The 15,518-nt window shown below is 37.7% G+C and overlaps 1 protein-coding gene across 7 annotated transcripts in view; it reads right to left on the bottom strand.

The window, feature by feature from the left end:
* Positions 1-15,518, bottom strand: part of Ptprm (protein tyrosine phosphatase receptor type M) — a 788,264-nt gene that overhangs the window by 494,107 nt on the left and 278,639 nt on the right. For all 7 annotated transcript variants that reach the window (XM_077792334.1, XM_026408885.2, XM_026408886.2 and 4 more), the window contains exon 4: positions 2,351-2,429. In XM_077792334.1, coding sequence (XP_077648460.1) covers positions 2,351-2,429 — 79 coding nt within the window. The remainder of the gene's footprint in view (positions 1-2,350; positions 2,430-15,518) is intronic.

The following is a 15,518-nucleotide window of genomic DNA, read 5'->3' as shown; positions in this document are numbered from 1 at the left end:
GTCCATGAACTAAAAAAAAAATAATATTTTTTAAAAAGCTGAGACATTCTTATAAGCATCTATATTTTTAATTTTCTGGATATAACCATTCTCTGGTGATTTGGATAGGAGCCATCAGCAGAGATCCATAAAATGTATGAACTAGCCAGCTTCTCTTAATGCCAGGGATTCCAAAAATAAAGCAGGTGGCTATCACTCAGATGGCTAAAAATTTAAAGTCTGACAATATCAATTTTGGGCAAGGATATAGGGGAAATAAAACTTCCATGCACTGCTGGTGGGGATATAAACTGGTCCAGACACTTTTCATACCAATTTGGCAGCATCTAATAAAACTAAAATGTGTCTTTTCTATATCCCAGAAACTGGGCTTCTAAGAATATATCTACCACACGGAAGCTCTCCAAATTGCATCAGGACACCCAGCCACAGATGTTCCCTGCGATAATGTGTTTAAGCGAGAAAACCATGGTTAGAGGAGACACTAAATGTTCAAAAAAGAATAAAATGCAGTATATTCCTGTGACAGAGCACTGTGGATTGACCTAAAAAAATGCAAATGCTAAGTAAAAGGGGAAAAAAATCAAAGAGTACAGTCATATCTGCAAGTTCTACATTTGTGGATTCAACCAAATGTGGGTAGAAAATATTTTAAAAAATAATTGTGTCTGTACCAAACACATACCAACATTTTATTTTGTAACCATCCCCTAAACAACTTATAAAAAACAACTTTGAACAACACCATCCCTTATACATCTATCTATAAAGCATTTATATTATGCTAGGAATTCAAAGTAATCTAAAGACGATTTAAAGTAAGATGAATATAGATTATACTTAAACACTACACCATTTCTTTAGAGCATCAACAGATTTTGGTATCTGCAGGGGAAACTTGGAAACAATTGTAAGTGGATATAACTACACAGAAAAATTTGTAAGGTTGGATATCATTCATTAGACGTACAGAAGACAAGGCTTACAAGTTTGCTGTGTATGAATACTTTGTGATTATGGGAAACACCACACACCATACACCACACACCACACACACACACACAGAGTGTTTGATTGCCCAGCAGGATATATTTTTTAGTAAAAGGCAAGGCCTAGCTCTTATAAGAAAGTAGAAAACCCTGTTCCCCTTGATTGTCCTGTTTGCAAGAGGAAACAGGCATGTGATCTAGCATAATCAACCTGACAGTCGCACTCTGGGCCTTACACTTAAGGCCAAGGATGCCAAAGTCCATAGCAATGGACGACTTTCGGCTACAGGAGACAAGGGTCATCTTCCATGTGTCAGGGAACAGGCATGGCAGCAGCTCCTTTGCCATGGTAGTGCTTGTGGTCTTCCTAAAGAGTCTCAAGTTTGAGGTCTACTCACTCTGTGAGCCAGTGATGCTACAGGGATTCCACTTGCCACCCAATTCCCATTTGAATAAAAGCTTTTTTTGCTTAAAGCAAACAAGAAACTATATAGACAGAGAGGTGCAATGAGCAGTGAGCAGCTCACCACCATGGTGGCCCTGGGGAAGTGGGAGAAATGAGGCTATCTGCACTGTTTTATATAAATAGTTCAGTTGTTCGTATCAGGGTTTTTAAAAAATGTATATGTGTTTATCATCCATTATACTTTATTCTTTTTATTTTTCTTTCAAGGAACTAGGGATTGAACCCAGGAGCCCTCTACCACTGAGTTACATCAAATGCATTTTTCTCCCACCAGACAAGTGCTTGCTAAGTTGCTGAGGCTACCTCAAACTTGCGATCCTCCTATGTCAGACTCCTGACTTGCTGGGATTATAGGCATGCACCACTGCACTGGGCCTCACATAGTATACTTTTTAAAAGTACTAATTTGTAAAAGGTGAGAAACAAGCCACTTCTGGGGTCCCCAATTGACTTAGGTAGGTTTCTTATATAGTGTGTTGGGGGCTATAATTTTTAAAATTCTAGGACAAAACTAAGAAAAAAATGGCTGAAACATACTTAAGACTTAAATGTACCAATTCTTATCACTTAATCCTGTGCCAATATTGAAAGGGAAATCCAAGGATCATGGCAACAAATAAGCAGATCCTCTACCAGAATGTTCAAGTGTATGAAAGAATTCCTTTCTACTCCAAATCTGATTTTCATTTTAAAAGATACTTAGATACTATAAGCCATGACATTTATTCATGAAATACATGCTTTTGGACTTCTGGGGTAGAAAATGAACCTGGAGACATGCCAATGAACTCTCTTGACAGTCATCTTCTACCTGGGTTTTAGTTCCTTCACTAAATCCGCAACACAAATATGCCCCTGTGATGTACCCCAAGATTTAATAGTAGAGGCAACTTACTACATGGATGTCCTAACACCTTCACTTCATCAATAGCAAGGTAGCCTTGATGTCCAGAGGTTATCACTTCAAAAATCACCTGTAAATTAAGAAAGATCTAAGTTATTCACTCATTTTGTCGTAATTTTTACAAAATATCTTCTATATATAAGACACAGTTTAAGTCTTTCATTCATTTTTGTTGCCAGTAGATATAATAGAATGAGTACTTAACATCTTCTCAGTTGATGTTCCAGGTTCTAGACTATAAAGATAAATAAGACCTCAACCCCAGCTTCAGGAAGGGTAAAGAGTAACAGGTGGGGCAGCAACCACCTTGCAACAAAGACTTACCTGGCTTGGGGAAAGGGTTCCTTGATTAATAAAAGAAATTTGGAAAAGAGAAACTTGGAGTCATTTTTAAGGGGCTGAACATACAGTGGGGAGCAAATCATCAAGTCCTTGAGAAGTTAAATTCTAGAGAAGGCATATAGAAAGCAAATGATCAAATAAAAATAATACTGGCCAGGTACAGTCACACAAACAAATCCCAGCAACTTGGGAGGCAGAGGCAGGAAGATCAAGGCAGTATGAGTCCAGCCTGGGCAATTTAACAAAACTCTGTCTCATAAAAAGAAAAATTATAAAAAGGCACTGTAAATGTAGCTAAGTTGTAAGATATCCGTGAATTTAATCCCTTATAGCAAAAAAATAAGTAAACATATACTACATTTTAGCTGGGTGTTGTGGAACATTTCTATAATCCCAGCAGTGAGGGAGGCTGAAATAGGAGGATCATCAGTTCAAGGCCAATAAGACTCTGTCTCAAACTAAAAAATAAAAATAAGTTGGGATGTATCTCAGTGGTAGAGCAATGCAGGGATCAATTCCTAGCATTAATACACATCATACTATACTTTAAAGCATAAACACATTCAGACTTTTTTCCCCTCTAGAGGCAAAGTAGAGGCAAGGTTAACATTTAGATTGTTTTAGGTAATATCTTTGGAGGTGAATGTCTGACCAAACTGAACCATATGGGTTCTTAGGCTTTATACAACTGGGGGGGAAAAAGGTAAAAAGTACAATCGGTATTATAAAAGAAAAATACTGCGTATACTGAAAGTACCTCCCATCAGACGTGACACTTACGCTGATAGCCTGAGGATGAGAATGAAATACAGTGTACAGAGGATCATATCCATTCCAGGACAGGCACAAAAGTTCTACATGGGCATGGCCATGGCCAGGAGGAGAAGACTCTGCTTATAGGGTAGGAATATGCAATTAACAATACAGAAAAGAAGCAATGCTACCCAAAATTCTGATGGCAAAGATGTGAATTAAGAGAAATATGGTACAAATTTTCCACAATAGTGAAATCAAGAGGGCTTCAACAACTAACTGTCTGAACATGGGAAAAGACAGACAAGAAGAATAGGACCATGTGCTCTGAGGTTCTAAGAATGAATGACTTCTGAGATGATGAAACCACTTCAGGGAAATTGAGGCCGAAGGAAAAGGAAGAAACAATAAAAGGGCTATTAATTTTCTTAAGCTGATTGTCCACAAGTTTAAGTTATCAGGCTATTTTTTAAAAGATCCACTTGAATATTATTTTAAATATTGCTCATATATAGAAGGAAACTATAATATCAGGAGAACCATGATTTATGACTCTTAAAGACCATACGTCTTAATGCACAACCCAATAATTTAACTCTTACCCAAAGGAAAAAAACACCCAGAAAAACAAAGATGAAGTTAAACTTAGTCCTGTTCATATTTTTAATATATACTTCACTGATGATAAAAGATAGGAAGAGATGCATGATATCATTACAATGGGACTATGCTAATTTATTTCTCCTATCGTATATTCAAAGATAACTGAAGGGACAAAAAGATGAGAACAAGGATAGGAGGAAGAATTCTAGTGGCCCTCAGAGTACAACTGCCAGAGTAGGCTCTGCAGGGTCCTGAGACCTGCTCTAGTATAATGGCAGCCCCAGGAACAGCCAGGGCTGCAGATGCCACAGCCAGAAGCTATCCAAGTACACTGACACATTGGCCACAAAAACAGATTCTGAAAGCCAAACTCAGAAATGATCATTAGACCTTAGGTCATTCCATCAATCCTCTCCTTCTCCCTTCCTTCTCCCCTTCCTGCCACTCCCTCATGCATTCATTCACTAACTCAACCACTCAACTCAGTGCTCTCCTGAGCATCCTGTCTCTTCCAGGAACTGTGATAAGCACTTGGAATATATGAGGAACAGAATAGATAAAGGGCCATTTTCTTATTAAAGTCGACCTTCTTCCTATAAATTGCATTTTACTTTATCATCTAAGAGGGCTTACGTATCTAGAGAAAGCAGAATTATCCTTATTCTTCAAAGGGATGCATTAGCTCTTAGACTATAGTATACATAGAAAACATGTTCATGTGAATTCATTTTGGAACCTGATCTGTGTGTGTAAATTTAATTCATAATATTTTCTTTAAACCAATTCAAAACCATGGAATGAAGAGGAAGGAAGAAAGGAGATTAAAGACTTAGAAAAGTCCCCTTAATGTCTGTGAACTGTTTTTTCATCCATCCTGTCAAAGAATGATGGCCCTCAGAAGTTTTATGCTAAAAAATAGTAAGTCTTTTAGTTTAAATATTTATAGAATATTTACTACATACTCTGCAGGATCCAAAAAATTAGACACTTTCATGAAATGTGAGTTTTAATTAGAGAAAATAAGGAATCCAATGAAAGAACAGAAGAAGATAATAATGACCAAATGACAGATTCGAACCAGGAGGTCACAGCAGTGTGATCCTTCCAACCTCAGGACTGTACCTCCTTCTCACCAAACACTTCGGGAAGCCTGTGACACAGCCAGCACTACCTTCAATGTCACCCTTAGCCTGCCAGTGTGAGCCCACAGGTGTCCCAGTGGCTGTTTCTCTTTATCTCTACTAGACAAGGGGTATGGGAGAATTTATCGACAAAACCATGGACTCGGAATTCCCAGCATGACTGTCATGAGGCCACAATGAAACAATGAAGTACATGGATATTTCTGCAACTTCACTTGCTCCAGCGACTTTTCCAAAAAGACACACAGAAAGACAGCATCATATTATAAACTGGCCCACCCCTTCCAGTTCACTGGAAACTTTTGAAAGTAAACTTCTTAATATGGCACATTCAGTGCTGATTTACTTAAAGCTAAATGCAGAGACAAAAAGATAAAATACACTATTGATTTTATGTGTATATATCTACACAGACACACACACACACATAAAGAAAGTCACAGTTTATATATAAGAATATATCATTTTTATATATATAAGAATATATCCTGATATTATATATTTAGATGTTTATACATAAGATAATTATATTATAAGCTAAAGCAATAAATTCAATATTTCTTAAAAAACAAAAGTATGTTTTTAAAAAGAGCATTTGGCAGCTCTTAGTAAGGGATTTATGTTAAGGAATTTATTAGTACAAATTTTATTAGTCACTTCATCAAGGTTACAGTACACTATATAACTTTAATACATACCACAATTATAAAGTAAGTTTGATTTGTACTGAAAAATGGTATTTTAAAATACATATGATTAAATAAAGATCCTACATTTAGAGGCTGCACAGCAGTCTTACACTGACTGACTGTAAATGCCTGACACTTGAGAGATTAGCTCTGCTGCTTCTTATAGTCAAGGGAGTCAAAATATGCAGCTCAAAGATGAGACCCATCTAAAAGAGGTTTCTTAGAAACAGATTTGAGAATCCCATAAAATGTGTGATTGCCATGAACTCTCCCTATCTGGCAAGTTTTCCATTCTTAGAATATGGAAAAATATAGCCTGTTCATGGATAGGCAGAACTAACATCATCAAAATGGCGATATTACCAAAAGCTCTCTATAGGTTTAATGCAATGCCAATCAAAATCCCAACGGCATTTCTTGTAGAAATAGATAAAGCAATCATGAAATTCATATGGAAAAATAAAAGACCCAGAATAGCAAAAGCAAGTCTAAGTAGGAAGTGTGAATCAGGCGGTATAGCGATACCAGATTTCAAACTATATTACAGAGCAATAGTAACAAAAACAGCATGGTACTGGTACCAAAACAGGCGGGTGGACCAATGGTACAGAATAGAGGACACAGAGACTAATCCACAAAGTTACAACTATCTTATATTTGATAAAGGAGCTAAAAGCATGCAATGGAGGAAGGATAGCATCTTCAACAAATGGTGTTGGGAAAACTGGAAATCCATATGCAACAAAATGAAACTGAATCCCCTTCTCTCGCCATGCACAAAAGTTAACTCAAAGTGGATCAAGGAGCTAGATATCAAATCAGAGACTCTGCGTCTGATAGAAGAAAAAGTTGGCTCCGATCTACATATTGTGGGGTCGGGCTCCAAATTCCTTAATAGGACACCCATAGCACAGGAGTTAATAACAAGAATCAACAAATGGGACTTACTTAAGCTGAAAAGTTTTTTCTCAGCAAGAGAAACAATAAGAGAGGTAAATACGGAGCCTACATCATGGGAACAAATTTTTACTCCTCACACTTCAGATAGAGCCCTAATATCCAGAGTATACAAAGAACTCAAAAAATTAGACAATAAGACAACAAATAACCCAATCAACAAATGGGCCAAGGACCTGAACAGACAATTCTCAGAGGAGGACATACAATCAATCAAAAGTACATGAAAAAATGCTCACCATCTCTAGCAGTCAGAGAAATGCAAATCAAAACCACCCTAAGATACCATCTTACTCCAGTAAGATTGGCAGCCATTCTGAAGTCAAACAACAACAAGTGCTGGCAAGGATGTGGGGAAAAGGGTACTCTTGTACATTGCTGGTGGGACTGCAAACTGGTGCGGCCAATTTGGAAAGCAGTATGGAGATTCCTGGGAAAGCTGGGAATGGAACCACCATTTGACCCAGCTATTGCCCTTCTCGGACTATTCCCTGAAGACCTTAAAAGAGCGTACTACAGGGATACTGCCACATCAATGTTCATAGCAGCACAATTCACAATTGCTAGACTGTGGAACCAACCCAGATGCCCTTCAATAGATGAATGGATAAAAAAAAAAATGTTGCATTTATACACCATGGAGTATTACGCAGTACTAAAAAATGACAAAATCATGGAATTTGCAGGGAAATGGATGGCACTAGAGCAGATTATGGTTAGTGAAGCTAGCCAATCCCTAAAAAACAAATACCAAATGTCTTCTTTGATATAATGAGAGCAACTAAGAATAGAGCAGGGAGGAAGAGCAGGAAGAAAAGATTAACATTAAACAGAGACATGAGGTGGGAGGGAAAGGGAGAGAAAAGGGAAATTGCATGGAAATGGAGGGAGACCCTCATTGTTATACAAAATTACATATAAGAGGTTGTGAGGGGAATGGGAAAATAAACAAGGAGAGAAATAAATTACAGTAGATGGGGTAGAGAGAGAAGATGGGAGGGGAGGGAGGATAGTAGAGGATAGGAAAGGTAGCAGAATACAACAGTTACTAATAGGGCATTATGTAAAAATGTGGATGTGTAACTGATGTGATTCTGCAATCTGTATTTGGGGTAAAAATGGGAGTTCATAACCCACTTGAATCTAATGTATGAAATATGATATGTCAAGAGCTTTGTAATGTTTTGAACAACCAATAAAAAAAAGAAAAAAGAAAAATAAAACAAACAAACAAACAAAATGTTTTCCATTCTGTGCTCCTCTCTAACCAGTACCCCCACCAGGAAAGCTTCAAAAGAAAAGGAGTATGTTTGTCTCTTTCTGTCAAAAGGGACTCTCCTACTGAAAGTGCAAGTACTGCTCTAGAGAGGTATAATAAGTGTATGAGGAGCCCAGGCAAAGTCACAGGACAATCTGAAAGTGTGGGCAACCAGGTCCAAAAAAGATTGAGGTCAGATAAAACAATAACATGAGGACGCCAATGGTACCACTGCAAAAGGAAATCAGGAAGGTGCAAGAAATTGATCTGGGGATGTTCTGTTTGTTTTTATCCAGAAAATCTTCCATAGAAGTAACCCTTTAGTTTCTTCAGGAAGCCACACCAAGTCTTAAAAAAAGAAAAAAGTGATTCAGTCATTCAAAATACATTGATTTTCTTGTGTATATACTTCTATATCCTAGGTGTCTGTTGTATATATTATTTAGTTTTCCTCCGTGAACCAATATGAGGTGGGGCATAAGAACTCCCTTTCAGGGATGAGAACTCTGATTCAGAAAGGTTAAATAATTTTTCTGAGGTCACACAAGTAGTTACAGAGTCAGAATATAATCTTGGGTCTATTTTATTTTCATTCCTGAACTCTTTTTTACGTTACTGAACTGCCTTAAGTAGCAAGTGTGAAACTATAATAGAAAACAAACTCACACATTCCCACACATGCATAAACACAAACACACACACACACACACACACACACACATACACACAAAACAAACAACTGTATACCTACATGTATGTTCTTTCATGCAGAGATACATATGCTGTAAAAGTTTTTACTTTCAGACATAAGTAAGTAAGGGATATAGTAGTCATGTGTTTGACCTGGAAACAGATTCAAGAAAAAATTATAGACATAGTTTTAACCACATAAATTTTAGAATAAGGTCTTTCAAACTACTGCCCTAGGGCCAAATCTGTCCTACCGCCTGTTTTCTATTGCTCCCAAGCTAAAGATAGTTTACATAGTTTTCAATGGTAGAATCAAATAAAAAATAATAATATTTCTTGATACATGAGAACAATATGAAATTCAAATCCCCATGACCATGAATAAGGTTTTATTGGAAGATGGCCATGCTCATTCATTAGGCTTTGGCTCCGGCTGTTTGCAGACAACAAGAGCAAGTGCTGACCAGTTGCCACAGAGACTGTCTGGCCTGTAAAGTTTGAAATATTTACTATGCAGCCTCTTGTTTGTGGAGAGACTTCCTCCTGGCTCTCCCACACATGATCATTACTCTGGTTTACAAGGAAGCACATATCCAAAGGAATACTTTTGTCACAGCCAAATACAATATGGCTGGCACTACATGTAGAAGACTCCTATTCCAATAATGGCAGGAAGAACACCCTGTCCCTGGTTTTACTGCCTTTCAGTTCTTTAATCTGTGTGGTATTTTAAATGCCCAATTAGTCTTATAATATCATTACCAATTTTTTAAAATAAGAGATAATTACCACATACCAAAACAAAACCATAAACTAATTTCTTTAGACCCCAAAATACTATAAAAATAAAATAAAATAAAACCCAACTCATTTGGAAATAGAATTTATCCTAAGGGGAAAATAATGAAGTGCTGAGAATTTTAAACACTTTAATATTAAAACCTAATCCTCAGGTATAATTTTATACTATATTTCCCCAAATTGGTTACATTTGGACTAAATGTTTTGCTTGTTTGATTTGACCAAAATAAACACTTAAAATTTTTGTTTTAAGTAAGACATCTGTCCTCTGGCCCAACCAAGATTTGGTTGATTATTTGAAATGCTATAAATCAGTATAACAGAATCACAGAGCCATGCTGATCTGCAATAATTTTGTCACAATTCAGTATTTAATTTTAGATTATTCCTTTTTTAAAATTTGCTTAAAATAAATACAGTTGATCCTCATTTTTAATGTATTTCATATTTGTGATCTGCCTACAATTTATTTGTAACCCCCAAATCAATATTTTTAAAACTTTAAATGTCATTTATAGACATGCACAGAGCAACAAAAACATCAGAGTTGCTCAGGCTCCTGGCAAGGCCCAGCAAGGCAGTACTTCATCTCCTTGTTTTAGCTTCATGTTGTAAAAAACCATCTGTGTTATGGTCTACCTAACTCTGTTTTTCATATTTTTATGCTTTTTATTGGTGATGTTGCATTTTTAAAGTAGCGTCCAGTGTTCTTAAGGGCAAGAGGCTGTGAGGTGTGTTATGGAGACAATTTACCTGTAACTCAAGTATGAGTTACAGTGCTGTTGCCTATGGGTTCAATGTTAATGAATTAACAACATAAATTAGAGAAGATATCTTTACACAGAGATAAACATAAACATGACTATGTATTGATCCACTGACAAAAACTTTTTGTCTAGAGCCTCACAGGAACCTGATTCATATTTTCCATAGAAGCAACAGTTCAGTAGAGCCAGCCCTTCATATTTCTGTTCGGTATCCACAGATTCAACCAGGTACAGATCAAACGTATTTGGGGGGGAAAAAAAAAAAACAGAAAACAAAAACCAAACTGGGTCTATACTGAACAGGTACAGACTTTTTTCCTTGCCAATACTATATACTTCCCTAAATGATACCATATAACTATTTATATGGCACTGACATTATATTAGGGGTTATAAATAACCTAGAGAGAATTTAAATTTTATAAGAGGATATGCATCAGTTATATGCAAATACTATGCCATTTTACATAAGGGTCTTGAGCATCCACAGATTTCATATGCAGAGGGATCCTAGAACCAATCCCCTGAGGATACCAATACATAACTCTATGTACTAATTCTGTGTGCTCATTGTTTTGACTATCGGACATAACTACAGTAAATACTGAGAATCTATGTTATTAGTGTGGTTTGGTTCACTCCAGATCTCCATTTCTCCTTTGTTTTTGTTTTTTTGTTTTGTTTTCCTGATGGCTCTCTGATATTATCTGTAGCCACTCCATGTGGAATAGACAATCAACATTCATATTCAATCCTTCAACTAATAATGTCTCAGGAGAGGTGATTCTGCATCCTATAGCCTTTAGAGACTTTGGGGAAAGTCATTTACTGTCAGATAGGAAACAGCTGGTTAAACCACTGACTAGTGCTCTCCTTTGCTCATGAAATGTTGGCCTGAGAGAGGGCTGACATCAGCCTTCTCTCAGATGCCTGCCAAAGGTGGAGGGGGGAGCAGTTCAACACTGCAGACCCCCGATCCTCCCTGCTTCAGTGAAGAGCAAAATTAGCTTTCCATGCTGCACTTTCCCTTCTATGTGTGAGCAAAGAAAAGGGATTTGCTTTCCAATACCAATGCTCACCAAGGAAAATGTGCAAGTGGAAGTCATTTGTCAATTCTCTAGAACACAGGGGATTAAGGGGTATGTGTCTATCCTCACGCAGATTACCTGCTAGATCCTTTCCAGTTTTAAGTAAAAAGCAAATGTGGGGCCTACACATTTTTAAAAATGTTATGTTGTTTGTGTTAAAGAAATTAAAAGAAAAATAAAAAGAAATATGGACTATAAAAAAGTTTCTGTGGGGCCTGAGGATGTGGCTCAAGTGGTAGCTCGCTCGCCTGGCATGCGTGCGGCCTGGGTTCAATCCTCAGCACCACATACAAACAAAGATGTTGTGTCCACCGAAAACTAAAAAATAAATATTAAAAAATTCTCTCTCTCTCTCTCTCTCTCTCTCTCTCTCTCTCTCAAGTTTCTGTAATATTAAAGAGCCAAAGCAAAAACCACAAGATTCTTCACATTAAGAAATCAGGAACAGGAGCTGGGATTGTGACTCAGTAGTGAAGTGCTTGCCTTGCACATGTGAGGCAATGGGTTCAATCCTCAGCCCCACATAAGATAAATAAATAAAATAAAAGCACTGTGTTCATCTACAACTAAAAAAAGGTATTTTAAAAAAGCTTTAAATAAAAAAGAAATCAGGAACAAACATTCAAGCTTCTATTTATATTGATGTATCAACTGAAAATATAAAACCCAGTTTTAAAAAGGTAAAGACCCTCAAAGGACAACAAAATTTGCAATGGAGCTAATTACTGATGCTTTATCATGCCTATTGTTTTTTCCTTTTTGTGTATGTGTGTACATGTGTGGGCAGGCACCATGATGGATATAAAATCCAGGTCTTCACATAAGGTAGGCAAAATCACTACCACTGAGCCACACCTCCAGCCTCCATGCATTCTCTTAAATGATTTTCTGGTTTTGCTACAATTAAGCATGACTTTCCTCACTTGTGTCCCCTTTCCCTTTAGAAAGTGATATTATCATAGCTCATCTACTCATTCAATAAAACGGAATTCAGAAGAAAATTAAAGTAGAGGAAAAAGCAGAGAAAGTTTAAAGCGACAGTTCTGATAAGCAGGAAGTAGCTGTTCACACAGGTATGAGACTAAATAGAAGGCATACTCATCCTTGATCATCAAATTGTAAGTACAAGCTGAAAATGAAATTTAGAGATGTGGGAAGGTTTTTAAAAATGAATAAACAAAACATGGTCTTTGAGGATGAAAAGACTACCACACTTTCCCAGGTGCAGTTCTGAGTCAATAAGAAAGTGACAACCTCTGTGCCCCCAGTGGTTTTTAAAATATAATGCTCATCTTTTCTAAGCACAAAATGCAAAGTTCAGGTGCAATTGCTTAGAATCACTTTCACTTTCTTGCTTGAGAGAGCGAGAGTTACTTATCAAATTCCCCTCTTTGTCCTGTAGTAAGCAATGCAATTGTCCTGCACTTAGAATAAAGGCCCTAACAAGGGAATTTATGGAGTCAAGGCATGTGTTGTTTTTCAACTGGGACATATCAGTATTTCCCAAGTGGACATTAGGGGACACTAGCCTCTGCAAAAGCCCAAATCAATGTACAGACTCCAGCTGGGCACCCACCATGTGTCCCTCCTGGATATTCAGACATGCACCTAAGCTCCGAAACTGACTGCAAAACAAGACTGTTCAACTTTGTCTAAATTGACAAATGACTAGTGTCTCTTTCCATTTGGCCAATGAATACTTCCCAATTCCTTAGATTTGAAAAGCACAACTAGAAAACACTCATTTATTCAGCTCTAAAACATGATCTCTAAGCAGCAAATGGATGTGGGCCTGCTGCCACTTATCGTGGCCTTACCTGGTTCCTAGTGAAATAAGGCACTGAAGGCAAATACAGCAAAGAAACCAGGCAGCTGTGTGGGGAATAAAAGCTGTAGCTAAATGTGAAGGGATGGGTAAGATCCTGTCATTCCTATTCCCTCAACTCCTCATTTACCAGCAAAACTGTCAGCTGGTAAAGGGTAAATCTTGGTTTAGCCTCCCTGCAACAGGCAGACTCCTTTGTGTCCTGGCTGCACAAAGAATTTAGAGCAGGGCCCAGCTGGAATCCATGCCAAATCTTCTCCCAGGACTCTTCAGTAAATCTAAGGAGTTTGTTTTAACAAGGAGGCTCTATCGAACCAAGACTCGCCCATTTGATGACTTTATCCTCATGTTCCTCATTGCCAGCCCTCTACCTTCACTGAGAGGCCTGACTAAGGGGTTCCTGGAGCCCTGTATGCATTTTTTTCTTTACAAAGCCACTATTTATATTAAAAGACTCCTGCCTTTTGAGCCTCTAACTAAGCTGGGAATCAGGAGCAGAGAGAGAGACTGCACGGGTGAAATTCAGGAGGCTTCTGTGGGTGCATACATGATTAGAGAGAACCCAGAGCAATCGATGGGTGACTCTTTTTGCTTCAGGGGCACCTGAAACATATGAACACAAGAGAGAGGAGAAAGGGAAGCAGAATCAAAATCGAGAACTATGCTTTTTTATCAGTACAATAAAACAAGAGGGTGAATGTGAAACGAAAATATTCTTTAAATGACAGGAAATCAATGTGGATATCCAAGGATGGATATCCCACTGCCACTGATCCCCAGAAGGGCTGATCTAAGGAGTAGCTATCAGGACAAACATTAATTAAGGAATTAAATATGTTTTAAGCACCACATACTTGACGATTTATGTTTTAAGAAACAGTAATTAGCTGTATTCATGCAGGTTATCACTGTGCTCTGTACCTGCAGAATACTATTCTACCAGAAAGAGTTAAGAGGTACATAAAATGACTGCAGTGCAAGAAGGCTTTGGTCACAGCCAAGAAATGTTTCAAAGTTCTGTAAGTCTTTAACAAAGATCACATTGAAGGAAAGACTATGAAAACGAGAAATGCCCATGAAGACCTACAGTCTTCAACAAAAGAACTTGGAACAGCTGTGTCTGATTTGATCAAAAACTTTCCCCAACCTAACAACTATAATGCTCAGATTCTGACCAAGATGAAAAAAGACTCCACATTTCATGGTCAATCCTTGAGTGAGATGTGGACATTCCTGACAGAAGCCCAGGAGGTAGATGGAAATGACAAACACAGCTGTCCCCAAATGTGCCCCTACAGCACTGGCTCTTCAGGATATGGCCCAACAGGTCCAGGAAGGTAGAATTCCATGAACCCTCATGAAACCTAACTTTGCAATTTTGTAGGACAGCAGTTCTAGAATATTGAAACGGGGGTGGGGGGCATGGTACCAGGTATTGAATCCAAGTTTAAATACTGAACCACATCCCCAGCTCTTTTAAAATATTTTATTTAGAGATATGGTCTCCCTGAATTGCTAAATGACTCCCTAAATTGCTGAGGCTGGCTTTGAACTCGGGATCATCCTGCCTCTCCCACAAATCTTGCCTGTGGCTCAACAAACTGCCATCATTTATTGAAAGGCCAGCATATCACAAACGCATTTTTCCTTTCATCTTCACACTTTACATGGTCATTGTACTTAATCCATAATTAGGAAAGGGAGACTCATAAAGTTCAAATCAGTTGCCCAGCCTTGTAAGTCAGCAAGACTTATCCAAATCTGTTTCCGTCTATTGGAAGTGTATCTTCTTTTACTATGCTGTGATGCTGCCCTTAACAGTATTATACTGCGGGATGCCTTTAAAATAGTTTATGTATCCATTTTAACTCATAACAAACCTACTTACTATGGGTTGTGAATAGCTGGTATACAGTGACAGAACACATGTTTAGCATGTCTCAACTGGGTTCAACCTCCAGTCACACAGAGAAACAGACAATTACAAAAAACAAACTCTCATTCCTTACTAGTGTGAAAACTAGTGCTGTAGAAACAAGTACTACATAAATATATTTTAATATACTAACATTTAAGTGCATGTGAACCTTATATTAAATTTTTGCACTCTCTATAACGTACACTGATGTAATAATGTGGAGGTTGTCAAAGGGAAGCTGACTCCCTGTCCCCAGAGTGGGTTACTCAAGAGGACCGTCTTCAGATACCAAAGTCCTATTATCTTCAGCTTTCAGGACCAGAAAA

Source organism: Urocitellus parryii, chromosome 13, assembly GCF_045843805.1.
Source record: "Urocitellus parryii isolate mUroPar1 chromosome 13, mUroPar1.hap1, whole genome shotgun sequence".
In the NCBI taxonomy this organism is placed as follows: domain Eukaryota; kingdom Metazoa; phylum Chordata; class Mammalia; order Rodentia; family Sciuridae; genus Urocitellus; species Urocitellus parryii.
The sequence above is the reverse complement of the archived record's forward strand: the minus strand, read 5'-3'. Positions and strand labels throughout refer to the sequence as shown.